General features: G+C 37.6%; 2 protein-coding genes across 2 annotated transcripts in view; one reads left to right on the top strand and one right to left on the bottom strand.

The window, feature by feature from the left end:
- The window catches only part of wdfy4 (WDFY family member 4), a 43,432-nt gene that overhangs the window by 27,280 nt on the left and 2,174 nt on the right, over positions 1-13,978 (top strand). Inside the window, exons 44-60 of the mRNA XM_058384441.1 lie at positions 18-166; positions 775-895; positions 1,070-1,155; positions 1,264-1,326; positions 4,730-4,772; positions 4,880-4,999; positions 5,081-5,198; positions 5,361-5,470; positions 6,305-6,458; positions 7,667-7,758; positions 8,760-8,972; positions 9,289-9,421; positions 10,001-10,158; positions 10,257-10,415; positions 11,443-11,622; positions 12,540-12,722; positions 13,198-13,294. Coding sequence (XP_058240424.1) covers positions 18-166; positions 775-895; positions 1,070-1,155; positions 1,264-1,326; positions 4,730-4,772; positions 4,880-4,999; positions 5,081-5,198; positions 5,361-5,470; positions 6,305-6,458; positions 7,667-7,758; positions 8,760-8,972; positions 9,289-9,421; positions 10,001-10,158; positions 10,257-10,415; positions 11,443-11,622; positions 12,540-12,722; positions 13,198-13,294 — 2,179 coding nt within the window. The remainder of the gene's footprint in view (positions 1-17; positions 167-774; positions 896-1,069; positions 1,156-1,263; positions 1,327-4,729; positions 4,773-4,879; positions 5,000-5,080; positions 5,199-5,360; positions 5,471-6,304; positions 6,459-7,666; positions 7,759-8,759; positions 8,973-9,288; positions 9,422-10,000; positions 10,159-10,256; positions 10,416-11,442; positions 11,623-12,539; positions 12,723-13,197; positions 13,295-13,978) is intronic.
- On the bottom strand, positions 787-4,002 carry lrrc18a (leucine rich repeat containing 18a). The gene is made up of 2 exons (XM_058384453.1): positions 3,754-4,002; positions 787-2,629 (listed from the first exon to the last, which is right to left on the bottom strand). Exons 1-2 carry the CDS (start codon positions 3,760-3,762, stop codon positions 1,865-1,867), a joined length of 774 nt encoding a protein of 257 aa, XP_058240436.1. The 5' UTR covers positions 3,763-4,002; the 3' UTR covers positions 787-1,864.

The raw sequence follows: 13,978 nt of genomic DNA, 5'->3' as shown, positions 1-13,978 counted from the left end.
TGTTTCTCCTGTCGCAGATCCAAGTCAAGCAGTGTGTGGCTGTTGTCAGTGGCCATATGCTACTGGAGGGAGTGCTATTGTTTGGGAAGGCAGATCTCTACGTTTGTGAGGGCTTCACGCTTACCTCCAGTGGGGATGTGCGCTGTAGAAACCACCATCCCACCAGGTAAAGCTTTTCTGCTACTTCTGTACTCCTACTCAGCTTTAGTGACTTTCAGATCTGCTCTGATTTTCTTGGTAAAAACACATGGATCCCCCTGAAACCATGTTGCAAAATTAATTTGGGTCCAAGCATTTATTAGCTGACTTTATTATTAGATTTATTAGACACTTTTATTAGATTTATTAGATTTATTAGCATGTTCAAAACTTTGCACCTCCCAATTGTCATGCTCTACTTATTTTATTTGAATATGCATGGTTAAACTGTTTAATGACTTCAACAGTCAACCCATACTTTTATATTATTTTTCATTTAAGGCTTTAAATTGTGTTTGAACTTTAAATTGTTAAATTTGTTTGAACAGAAACATCTGTAAAGCATAGATTATGCGGTATCCATTGAGGGTTTCTTCACTGAGGTTGCAAAGATTCCACTGTTGATGAACTTTTAGTGATAATCAACAATTAAAAACAATTAAAAACTATGATAATTTATGTGCTGCATAAATACATTATGCTTTTTTTTAGTTTATATATTAATAAGCGTATTATTAGCAGTTGTTCTTATGCATACTTTCACAGTTAATGTTTGATGTTTTCTGTGCATTACAGTGTGAGAGACTCGTTTATCTGCGGCATGCTGAAGAAAGAACAGAGCTCTGTAAAACCAGCCTGCAGACGCTGGTCATATGAGGACATTAAAGAGGCTCATTTTATACGATTCCTTCTTGAGGTCAGATTTAATGCCACTGTAGTAAACCAATGATTTAGAGGTGTTGTTTTTTCTTTAACATACTTTTTGAGCTTTATTGTTTATGAGGAATTAGCTCTAGTTTTCTTTTTCACAGATACCTACTGTTCAGATTCCTTTGCAATATATTAGTATTCAAATTTTTCTCTTTTTTAGGAAAATGCAATTGAAATCTTCTTGAAGAATGGTGCTTCAGTGTTTCTGGTGTTTGTGAACAAAGACCATGTCAGTGCTTTTAAAAGGTGGGAAGTGAGTGAGTATATATACCAGTGAGTGTATATACCAGCCAATGAGTATGTGAGATTAGACAGGGCAAAGCCAGATTGATCTCTCTTGTGTTCTTTCCCTAGGTTATGCTCTGTAGTACCTTCATTAAAGGGAAGAGGGGTGACAGAGGCTGTGCTTAATGTTAGGTAAGTGTCCCTGCACTGTATCATCATCTCTCCCAAAGCTGCCTTCTCAAAACCAAAAAAGAAAAGACAGATTGAAAGGAGATAGCTCATGTCTAAAGGCTTCTGGGAAAGACATTGTATGCACATTGTTAATGAGTGACAGAAATGTTCTCAATCCTCAATCCCCTAACCAATCTGATGAAACACACCAGTAACTGCTGCCTGCAGAATTAAAACTTCCTCCAATTGAAAACTGCTTCTCTTACTTGTGAACTAATTCCTGTAATTTGATAATATATTGTCTACACTATATTCTTTTTTTTAAAATACATAGAATACATAATACGGAGTTTTGCTTGACATTGCTTGATTGAGTGCTAATTAAGGAGCTTGATATTGATACTCAAGTAAGGTCAAAACCGTTTACTTATACGTAACTAATAATACATTTCCTCATTAATAAACTACATTCATATATTCATGGATTAAAACATCAAAATAAAATGCAACATTCTGACATTATGGCATTTAGTTGTTTTAGTTGTCTTCAGGATAAAGTCTAGTGCCAGAGCTCCTGATTGCTTCGTGCCACTGAGTTTGGTGTGATCAGCCCTGATAATCTACCTCTCCTTTGAGATTGATCTGAAAGCTGTTTTCTTTCCTGTCTCTGTCTTTCCTCCCTACATTTCTCCAGACAAAGCTTACACAGATCTTCCTCCCTCACCAAATACATGCCTTCAGTTGCTCTTGTGTCTTTGGCATCTTTCTGGGCATAGGCTATGGGGTTGCGTTTGATGTTGATTTTTTTCAGATTGGGCAGCATGCGGATGCATTCAGGAAACACAGTGATCATGTTGTCGAACAAGCCCAGTTCTCTCAGGTTGGTCAGAGCAGACATGGTGGGAGGAAGAACAGTGAGTCGGTTCATACCCAGGTTGAGCATCTGCAGGTTTCTCAGGTTACCGATGTCAGCGGGTAAACCGGCCGAGTCCAAGCTGTTGTTGCACAGGTTAAGGTGGCACAGAGACTCCAGCTCTCCGATGCTTTTCGGCAGTTGCTCAATGTAGTTGCTGTGCAGGTCAAGCCAGAGCACACCAATGAGCTGGCCAATGAAATCTGGGATCTTCTTTAGATGATTGCGACTCAGGTCCACCTCCTCCAGGTCAGTCAGTTTTAGGAGACATTTTGGAAAGGTGTCAATACCCATGTTGCTGAGATCAAGACGTCGTTTTCCCTCAGGTGTCACCTTGAGGGCTTTCTTGGCCATTTTCAGGGTGATCTTTTTGCCCTTTGATCCCCCCTTCTTCCCTTTAGCCATGGTGCTCTGTGGACACAGATTAATGGTTAAGTTTTTTGCACATTGGGATCAACCTGATTAAATCGTAACCTGATCTGTGTAATTGTTATCTTAGGATCTAATATCTTTAACTAAACATGCACAGCTTAATGACAAAGCATCCTGCTTATTTACATAGGGGTGGTGGTATCGTGTAGGCCCTGCGGCAGTTTTGGGGGTCTTTTGGGGAATGAACAGAGTGTAATGTTTACACTCTAGCTCACTCACCCATCTCACCCTTAAGGGATCTCTTAAAATCATACTGCACTGTAATTGAGGCTAATACCAGATAGCAATGAGGACAAGAGCAATGAATGTAAAGTCTGGAGGTGGGGGGTGGACTGTTGCTGGTGAGGGTGGGAGCTTCTTGTGTTACAGCTGATTGATCCAGGGTGGCTTTTACAGGCTGAGGGCTTGTGTGGATAGAGTCAAATCAGTGCTTTGATAAATGACACTCAGGGAAGTGATTTAAAACCCATGCACCTCACACCACCCTATTAAAGAAGAAGAGTGGCTGCATTGTAAGCCCTTCGGGCCCTTTCGTGACTCATTAATCATATTCAAGTGCATATAGATACAAGGCTAATATGGTTTAGCTTGTTTTTATTCCATTTTCTGTGTGAGTCCTTTGCATCCAAACATGTGCAATTATGGAGAGCTGACCAATAGTATGATTTATCTTCATGTGTTATAGTTTGGCAAATCAACCAAGCTGAATATCGGATTTCATTTATATGTTTACACGCTTCCTTGATATATTGAATGTAATAGGGCCTTTAACATAATTTTAAAGCAGATCATTTAAAGTAATCTAGCTGGAGGGGTGAGGAATGTGCTAGAAGTTACGACAGGTTCAGTACATCCTCTATATGGCTGATGATTATATGTGATAATGTTTATATTACACAGTGATATAATAAAACGTTCAATGGCAAAATGTACAAAATTATTGCTGTTTTCTCTCTGTTTTCTTGGTAAGAATCAGGAATACACTACTTCAACATCTAACTGTGTGTTCAAATAAATCCTTTCTTTTGCTTTAAGTCAGCATGTCAGTACAGTTTGTTGTTTTATTGCAGTACATAATAATTATTACATATTTCACTACTTACCAGTTTCATACAGCGGTTCTGTGTAAATATGGTCAGGTAAGAGCTGGTCTGGTCACTGCTGTTAATCCTTGTTTGTATTACAGCCAATCAGCCATTCTTGTACAGCATTAGTTCACCGTGTCCTAAAGGAGAAATACTTGGTTGTTTCTTTTACTTGTTACTTTTAAATGAGCTTGACATATCCAGCTAAAAAAGCAAGTCGAGAATCTTCAGACAAGCTTCAGATAAAAACAAAACTGCCTCCTCACTCAGCCGTGGCAGGAGGGTAAAAACAGCTTTGTCCTGTTTAACTTTGCTGCTAAGCAACACATGCCCGAGGTGCAGAGTATTTATTGTCCTTTTACTGCCAGCAGTCACCAGAGAGAAAGGAAAAGAAATGCTGCATTAGCATTTGAATGTTTCGGGACATATACTTGCGTTCAATAATGCTTTAGAACTAATGAGTAAAGCATTGTTTCCAGTATCGGGCCACATTTATACTTTATAGGATTTTATCTAACATTATCAATACAGTTTACTTTTGTGTGTAGTGTAAACATACATTTGCCTGTTATTATTCAATACCTGTCTTTTAACATATATCCATATATGTGTATAAAAGAATCCTCGAAAGTTCTATATGTTGAGATTCCTATTAAAAGTGTAAATGCTCTTGTTTTGTTGTGGAATCCATAAACCAGTTGATTGTTATGTCAAAAGTCCCATAGATGGCACCATTTGCTAATTCAGGGAAGTTTCCTTTGACATATCAGAAAGCTTACCTTTTCCCAGGCCACTCTTGTTGCTCCGTAACAGTGAACCTCTGTGTCTTTCAGTGTCTCTGTGATCTGGGCCTGTTGCCATGCAACCCCAATATAAGTGTCCTCATCACAGCAGAATTCTTACTTTTCAGCATCTGAATGTGGTTCATTTATGAAAAATAATTTAATGGCAGTGGCTTTGTTTAAGTTTGTTGTTATGTTTTGTTTTGTTACAGAAAGACAGGAGCACTTGAGAAGATGGTTATTGCTAAATGGCAGGTAATGTAGGTGCAGTTTGTCTAGCACTACAAGTATAACATTACGGAGAATCATGTGTTATTCTGTCCAGTGCATCATGTTAACCATACCTACACGTTTTTAAACAGAAAGGAGAAATGAGTAACTTTGAATACCTCATGCATTTGAACACACTTGCTGGACGAACGTACAATGATTTGATGCAGTATCCAGTGTTTCCATGGATCATTGCTGATTATGAATCAGAGGTACCAGTCTTTACACATTTAATTCATTCATTGCTATCTATTTGTTTATCGAAACACAAAATTATTTTCATCTGTTGTTAGACACTGGATTTGTCATCACCAACATCATTCAGGGATTTGTCCAAACCAATGGGTGCTCAGAATGAGAAAAGGAGAGAGAAATTTATCCTGCGATATAATGAAGTAGACAGTAATGATGGTAAGATTTCATTTATATCATTGTTCACCAGCTAAATGAGTTTCAACTATTCTGCAGACTTGCTCTGAAACATCATTGAATTTTAATTTCATTATGAGTTGATGAGCTGATTATACCAGCAATTATGATTTATGCTGGAAGTGATGCTTATGGCTGTTGCAGGTGAGCTGTCTGCACAATGTCATTACTGCACACACTATTCCTCAGCCATCATAGTGGCATCGTACCTTGTGAGAATGGAGCCTTTCGCTCAGACCTTCATCTCTTTGCAGGTACGCTATAGCATTGTAATCGCTCGCATGCTGATTTCCCTCTTGTTTTTCCATCTTTCCTGACACTCTCGGGAGCATAACATGACCTTTTACATTTACTGGTAGTATTGAGCAAATTGTTTCCTTCTTAAATGAAGTGAAAGTCTAGAGCTTCACTGTGTGCGTACTTTATTATGAAATGCCATTTCGCAAATAAGCTTCCTAAACTAATGGTGCGCCATTATTTTTTTGCCTTGTTGGGATTTGTGAGAACTGTATTGTTTTGCAAAAGTGAATTAAAGTGAGAATTTTAATATATATGCAAATAAATTTGCTCATATCATAGGCATACAAAACTGCATTTTGTTATTTAAAATATCTTATTTATAGGGCAGGAATCAATTGATTAAAATAAAAATGTCATGCATATTTAATATTCAGCATAACACAATACAAATATTAGGGTGACGCGCCACAATGATATTTTCCGCACATGAACAGCTTTCTTCTGTACAGTAATAATCATAACAAGATTTGGGGCACTAACTGCATTTACTATGTACAGTATTTATTGCTTTCATTCAATGAGGATAATCTTTTTACTGCAAATTACATACATTTCCACAAGGAATTAAACTCACGGAAAAGCCTCAGTCAATACTGATGAATTTGTCACGTTTGTTTCTGGCCTGTATCTTTCTAGACACCCGTTGTTGTGAAGCAGCACACAAAACTAGCTTTCAGATACAGTAATGTTTTGCTTCCACCACGGTGGGCTTGCTGCTTAGTTGTTTCTGGCTTGGCCGAGATGTAAATGGCTGTTTTTGATGGTTCTGTTGATGTGGGAACATGCAGGGCGGCTCGTTTGATGTTCCTGAGAGAATGTTCCACAGCATACAGAAAGAGTGGGAGTCAGCCTCTAAAGACAACATGAGTGATGTGAGAGAGCTCATTCCAGAATTCTTCTACTTGCCAGACTTCCTTATCAACTCCAACAACTTTGAGTTTGGTGAGACTTTAATTTTGTCTTTTCATTTATTAGCTCACACATCCAAAAACTGTATGTAAGATGTAGGGATCTGTCTAGACCTAAAACTTTTTTTGACTTATCAATCTGGTTCCATATTCATTTAAAAAAGCTCCAACATCCAAAACATATGACACTAAGCCTAGTGGACGTCGCTGCACTGATGAACAGACGACATGAAGTGAAATCATATTTCACGATTAAAAATCAAAGCAAAGCAGACTGCAAATTGCTCTCTGCTGAAATGTCAAGAGGAGGTACTTACAAACAAGGTGCTGTGAAGATAAGCTAATCATGTGAACTTTAATTCAGTAAGCACTGAGAAAGGCATACTTGCCAAAGTCTTGTTCTCACTGCTCACATTGCTCTCTCAGGTCACCCAACCTGTCCCTATTAAAGATACAGTTTAAATGCCATAATACCTTGAACATAAACTCAGCATGAGGAGTCCATTGCTAGTACCAAATGACAGCAACCAATATAAACATAGCTAAATAGAATGTCCAATCACACCCCTGATTGCTTAATCCTAAGTAGTATTCAGTTTGATATCCATATTGGAGTCAATATTAACAAGTACTTGTACTTGGTATTAAAAAAAGTGATGTTTTGTCCCTAAAGTAAAGAATAAACAGTTAAGGTGGTAGTTAGGCTTAATGCCTACCAGAGTACATCTTCTTAAGCATTTAAAGTTCGATAAGACCTAACCTTTGGAGTCCAGTCTAGAAAAAGAAAAATACCTCTAAAATGCTTTTTTTCTGTATGTAATACATATTTTACCCAATTATCTAGACCAGAGGTTTTCAAACCTTGTAGCAAAGCTTTTATTTTCTATATCAGTTCACATACCCTTATAGTAAGGATTCATTTTTCTATGGATAATTAAATGTATACAATAACATTCTTCCTATTTATTAGAATCTTATAGCTTTTTATTCCTCAATGTCCCATTGACAGAACACACATTAGATTAAGGTTAGACACATTAGAGTAATGTGAGATTAATGAGTTACCTTTTGAGTCTGGTTCCTCTCAAGGTTACTTCCTCATATCCATATATATATATATATATATATATATATATGATATATATATATGATGAATTATTTTTAAAATGTATGTTTTTTTAATTATTTTTATTATTGTCATATACAAGTTCATTTGTAATGTATATGATATTTTTATTTCAGGTTGCATGCAAGATGGAACATCTCTGGGGGATGTTGTGTTGCCACCGTGGGCCAAAGGAGATCCTCAGGAGTTCATTCGCAAGCACAGAGAAGTTAGTGGCCTTGCTTAGTAGACTTAGTAGTGTCATAGCAGAGTCACAGAATAAACAACTTCTGCCCCTTGGTACCATCTCTTTTCTGCTTATAAAGGCTGTGAACATTATGCATGCTGAGTCCAACAAAAACAAAGTCACCATTTGGCATTGTTATTTTGTATAACCACCTTTTGGCATTCATGTCCTGCTGGATGCATTTGGAAAGAGTTAAATGTGTCTGGCTCTGCTCTGCTTTGTGCTGTTCCAGAGATAATAGGCACTTGTTGAGTTCATCAAGGAAGCCCCATTACTCTACTTAACGCCATTGTCATTACATGATAACAGGGCCAATTCAGAGCAACCACAATATCTGCAGTCTCTCATAACTCCATTACTGTAGCTTGCAGCTTATTGGAATGAATGCTTTCCTTCTCTCCTTGCAATGCCTGCAGGCATATAAGGGCCAGGCTTTATCAGCTCCCAATCTACTGAGCAATATTCGTATCGTTTCCAGTTTACACAAAATGAGCTATTTTGTCTGCTTGTTTTCCTTCATATGCAAATGAACTAAAGACAATATAGGAAACTTCCACCACTAAGATCTGTTGGCTGTTGCTACTGGATGGCATTTTTTTTCTGTTATTAAGAATAGCCTTATTAGAGCTGCTTTGGCCCTCATGCCCTTTTCAAAGTTTCACCAGCATACAAGACGGCAAACAAATATAAGCACCAACAAAATGAGGTTTTTAGCCCTTAATTTTTTTTCTGTGATTTTTAAGATCGAATGTACTGAATGTAATCGCAATTTCAAATGCAATCATATTTTAATTTCTCGCCTGTATCAAAGTGCTTGTTGTGCTTCCCCCCATTTTGAAGCACATTTAAAGTTGTAATATGTTTATTGAAGGCCATGCCATTAGTCAGCAAAAGTTATTATTGTATACTTAGGATTACAATTCTGCCTCTATATTGTTTCTTGGATGTAGGCACTGACTTCATGTGTATTTTTTTATCCCCAGGCTCTGGAGAGCGACTATGTGAGTGCAAATCTTCACCTGTGGATCGATCTGATTTTTGGCTATAAACAGCAGGGTCCAGCTGCAGTGGAGGCCCTTAATACCTTCCACCCTTACTTCTACACGGATAAGCATGATGCCGAGAGTATGAAGAACCCGTTAAAGAAAAGCACAGTCCTCGGCTATGTCAGCAACTTTGGTCAAATTCCCAAACAGGTGCTCAGTAAAACAACCTGATTAACATTTAGAGCACTTTAAATATTATGACAAGATGAACACACATATTACACACACATATTGCCTCAGCTGTAATAATGATGTGTATATACAGTTATTTTCCACATCTCACTTGCTAATAAACACAAGAGTTAAAACACAAGTACTATTTTTAATTTCATTTTTATATGTTAAGAAAGTTTAAGAAAAATTGTTTATTTGGTAAACAATCTCTTAATTTTAGCATAATTTTAATGATGAACTTGGCTCATTTACCTAAACATGATGACTAAGATAATAAATGTTTATTTGGCAGCTTTTCACAAAGCCTCACCCCAGCCGTATTGCACACAAGAGCTCTTCAGGCAAAGATCCGACTGGAGCCAATCACACCGTCCCATTTTTCTTTAAACTGGAGAAACTGAAGCCGTCAGTCCAGCCCATAAAAGGTACAGAGCTCCTTACATAGTTTGTGGCTTTGACAGAAAAACATGCAGCACTGTTTCAGAAATACCCTCATTTAATCATTCTTAGCCACCTTATTATTTTATCCCACCCTCAATTATTTTTTTACAAGATGGGGCCATGTCCGCTGGGAGCGATAGGAGCTGCAGGGAAGAAGATGCTGGCTAGACTGTTCATGGGCTAATTTTCTCAGGCAGAGGGGCAGCAGCTTATTCTATTTGTTAGGCGCATCTTGATGATGCTGCCACTGAGGCTTATTTAATAATCTGAATATCCCAAAAGGGTCTGTTCAGAAAATGAGATGAAAACTCTCTCTATCTCTCTCTCTCTCTCTGTAACTCTCATCCTCTCTCCTCATTTCATTTTATCAGTGGGATCAAGAAGAATAACTCTGTGTCGCTGTTTGTGTGTATTTAAATGAGATTCCTAATCTTGTAACATTGCAGACATGAACTTATATGACTCAGAAAGTATCCAGAATGGGGGTAGAGTACATAATGTGTTGTGTACCATAACAATGAGCTGTTATAAAATTACAGATGACTTTATGTGTGCTTACCTAGAGCTGATGCATGGGCCTGTCGGACAAATCATTTGTGGAGAGAGAGATATTTCGGTTATGGAGAAGAACAAGTTGCTCATGCCTCCTCTCTGGAATACTTACTTCTGCTGGGGTTACTATGACAACACATGCTCATTTGGCAATTACACAACAGAGAAGGTGTTTATACTCTTCATTCAATTATTTACTTATTTATTAGTGCATCATATCTGACTGACTAGCTGAAAGTGGATCATGGCTTGTATTGTGTGTGTCAGGACTTTGCAGTGTGGGAAGGTCTGTCGGACTGGGGAGAGGCCATGTGTGCTGCCTGTCCCAACAGTAATATCATCATCACAGCTGGGAGCAGCACAGTGGTGTGTGTGTGGGATGTTTCCATCCATAAGGACAAGCTCAAGTACATGAAACTCAAACAGGTCAGGAACCCCATTATCCATAACAACATGTTGATTCCAAGAAATGATGAAAAAGAGTATCATGGGTTATTTTTCTTTTCTCAGGTTACTGCAATTCAATAAGAAAGAAAAAAAAACATTGGCTGGATTTGTGAAATTGTAAAACCACTAAGGACTAGTTCATGGATCAGCTACTAAATAAATAAATATTCGTAAACTTCACTATTCAAATAAAGTGAAAACAAAAGGAACAATCTAACAGTTTATAGTCTGTCTGCAGTTAATCTAATAAACATGAATTATAAACTGTTAATGTTTTATCAGGAAATCATTTAATAGCCATGCTCATAACAGTCATGTGACAGGTAGTAGACAGTCTATAGATAAGGCCTATTCAACTTAAATGTGTAAAGGTCCAGTTTCATTTAAAAAAAACAAACAAACAAAAATCACTACCTTGCAAACAAAGCTATGGATAAGCTGCTAACATGACTAGATGAGGACAACTTTCCTTTTAATGCTTAACCATTACTAATTATTGTAATAAGACAATATAGATTGTTATGTTATGTTTACATTTTGACTAGGAACACTGACTCTGAACTGCCTTTGAAATTGATATGGGGAGAATAAACTCACGCTTCACTTTCCAATAATCTTCACACATTCTGTTTTCATAATCAGTTGTGTAAGGAGACAAAAAGGAAAAGACTGCGAGAACTCTTTCATTTCTTAACTAATGTCTCTAGCCCTGTAGCTAATCTCTGCATCATTGATCTGCTTTCAGCTAAATAATTTACCAAAATGTCTGTGAACAACAGCCACACAGGTTAATGTTTAAACACAAGATTCTGAAACTATAGCCAAGCTTATGCATGTATTATTACTGTATTTTTGAAAATACTTGGATATATTTTGGTCCACCCCCAGATTGTGGTCTGTGAGGATACTTATTGAACTGTTTGGAGAGTATTTAATGTTATTTAAGATTTTAATTTTTATTTATTTATTTACTTATTCATTTTTTACGTTTCCATCTCACTCACAGGCCCTATACGGACACACAGACACAGTGACTTGTGTAGTAGTGTCTGAGTCCCACAGTGTGATAATTAGCGGCTCTCAGGACCAGACATGTATCTTATGGGACCTGGAGGAACTCAACTACATCACTCAGCTTCCTGCACACTCATCCAGTGTTACTGCTTTAGCCATCAATGATCTTACTGTAAGTTTACATACATAGAATTTACCCTGGGGTTTCCTCACTGCTTATCTTAACCTCTCATCTGCCCTTCTGTTCTCTTATCCCACTCCCCATCTGTCTATTCTCTTCTGATATTTATTTAACCATTTGCCTTTTGCACTCTGTAGTCACTGGGAAATAGTGTGACAGGTTCAGGTCACAGTGCTGGGTGGCTCATTTTTTTGTGCTGAGTGATGTGTAGTGATGCTCTTTCAGCTCTGTGGCCTGCTGCCAAAACCGTCCAGTATGATGAGGAAGGGGAGGCCACATCCTTCCCTCCTCACTGTGGCAGAAACTGCACAGTCCTCAAACTGTAGCCCATCTGAATAGTCAAACAGGGTACAGAAAACAATTGAATTCTAATTTTCATTCTCTTAAAGACATTCTGATTAAAAAAAAACCTTGTGATTAAACTCTATTTCTTTGACAAATGTAAATAAATAAGTTTAAAATTTAATTCTTGTGTATACATAATTATTTTTGAGTCAACCCATATTTTAAGATGTAGTGAGTTTGGTCTTTAAATAAATATCTTTTGTTTAAAATGAAATTGTTTCCTAAAAGCCTCCTGGGTGAAGCTCCTCACGAAGCTGGTTGAAAAGATGCCAAGAGTGTGCCCAGCTTCATAATGCTGGGAATAATGTTATAAGATATAAAATATTTATGTAACACTTTACTTGGTCTCTCTGTTATTTCTTAGTGTTTTTGCCTTAATTATTATTATAAAATTATGGAAACATTGTACAAAGGAATATGCAGGTGTGTCTAAATTGGTTGACTGGTATGAATCATGGGCTCTTCCAAGTGTATTATTTGCATCACCTTCACTTTGTAAAGTGAGTAGTTCAAGTCTGATACATGATTACATTGTAGTCCACTATTTTCTTTCTGTCCCTCAGGGTGAGATTGTGTCATGTTCAGGGACAAATCTGTACCTGTGGACAATGAAAGGCCAGCTGCTAGCCTCTGTAAACACCCCGTATGGACCGGAGGGCAGCATCCTGTGCTGTTGCTTCACACAGAAGTATGAGTGGGACCCACGCAATGTCATTATCACTGGCTGTGCAGATGGTATTGTTAGGGTGAGTGCCCTACAATTTAAACCACTCTTACTATGGATATACACTTTTCTGCCTTAGGCATTATCGGTGTTTAGACCGTATCATTATTTTAAATGAGCAATAATAAGACAATGAGCAATAATAGGAAATAGTTCTCATACAAGTAAATCCTGTCTATAGGTAATAAATCATTCCTCAAAGGCTTTGTCTGTTTAATAGTAAGGCATTGCAGCTGCAAAATATTCAAATATGATGACTGTGGTATTGAAAAATGCCTCGCCGGCTGGGATCTGGAGTCCCAAGGAAGCAGTGATAGTAACATATGCTCACTTTAGATGAGCTAAGAGCAGTTATTAAATCAAAATGGTTTCTAAATTAGGCATCAAATTGGAGCACAGACCTGTGCTACATCAATGGACTCCCAATTTGATTTATGATTATAGCCTCTATTGCTTTTGATTTTTTTTTCTTCATTAGCTGTGTGGCTCTCTTGCAGATATGGAAGACTGAATATACAAAGGTACAATTACCTGGACATGAAGAGCATTCGGTGTCTCCGGGGGATGCTGTATCCCCGTCTACAGAGAACACAGGTAACACTAATATACTTCACCTTAACAGCAACGTCGAACAAGAGCCTGGATTTTCTCTAGTTCTTAGTTGCCTCAGGCTCTGTGTTGGATTAGATTGGTTGGTTATAAGACTATTTCAACCATAAGCTTCCCTAATGCATCTAATGTGCTGTTCTATAGAAACAATATAACAAAAATTGTCTTGTAGTATTGGGAAACGAAACACTATTATCTGGTAAAATGTATTTTTTTCAAGTAATGCTTGAAATGAAATAGCAGAAACAAACCATGAGGTGTCATTCAAACACGTTGTTTGTAAATCTAATTACATTGTCTCTACTCTTAAGTGTCATGGCTGAGACTCGGCTAGAAGTTTGACTTGGAGGGATCCAGAGAAAAGTTCATAATTGTGCGCTGTTTCGTGTAAGCCATTAGGGCTAGCTGCAAGGAATTATGGGGCAAAGTTATTAAACATACAGCCGGTAAACACTGATGAGCAATTTCGCTGATGTAGGCATGCAATTTAGAAAGCAATAATACCCAAATCCAATTTGGTGCACATTGGTTACAGCACAGCGTCAGAGCATATAAGTATCACAACACACAAATTAAATTGGGGGGAACTCTTTGTAACAGTGAACGCTTTATATTAGATGTATTTTTCTCAATTTAACAACATGCTGACCATTAATAAAAGCAGCGACT

This window comes from Hemibagrus wyckioides, linkage group LG03 (genome assembly GCF_019097595.1).
Source record: "Hemibagrus wyckioides isolate EC202008001 linkage group LG03, SWU_Hwy_1.0, whole genome shotgun sequence".
NCBI lineage: Eukaryota > Metazoa > Chordata > Actinopteri > Siluriformes > Bagridae > Hemibagrus > Hemibagrus wyckioides.
Note: the sequence above shows the minus strand (reverse complement) of the source record. Positions and strands in the feature narration are given on the sequence as shown.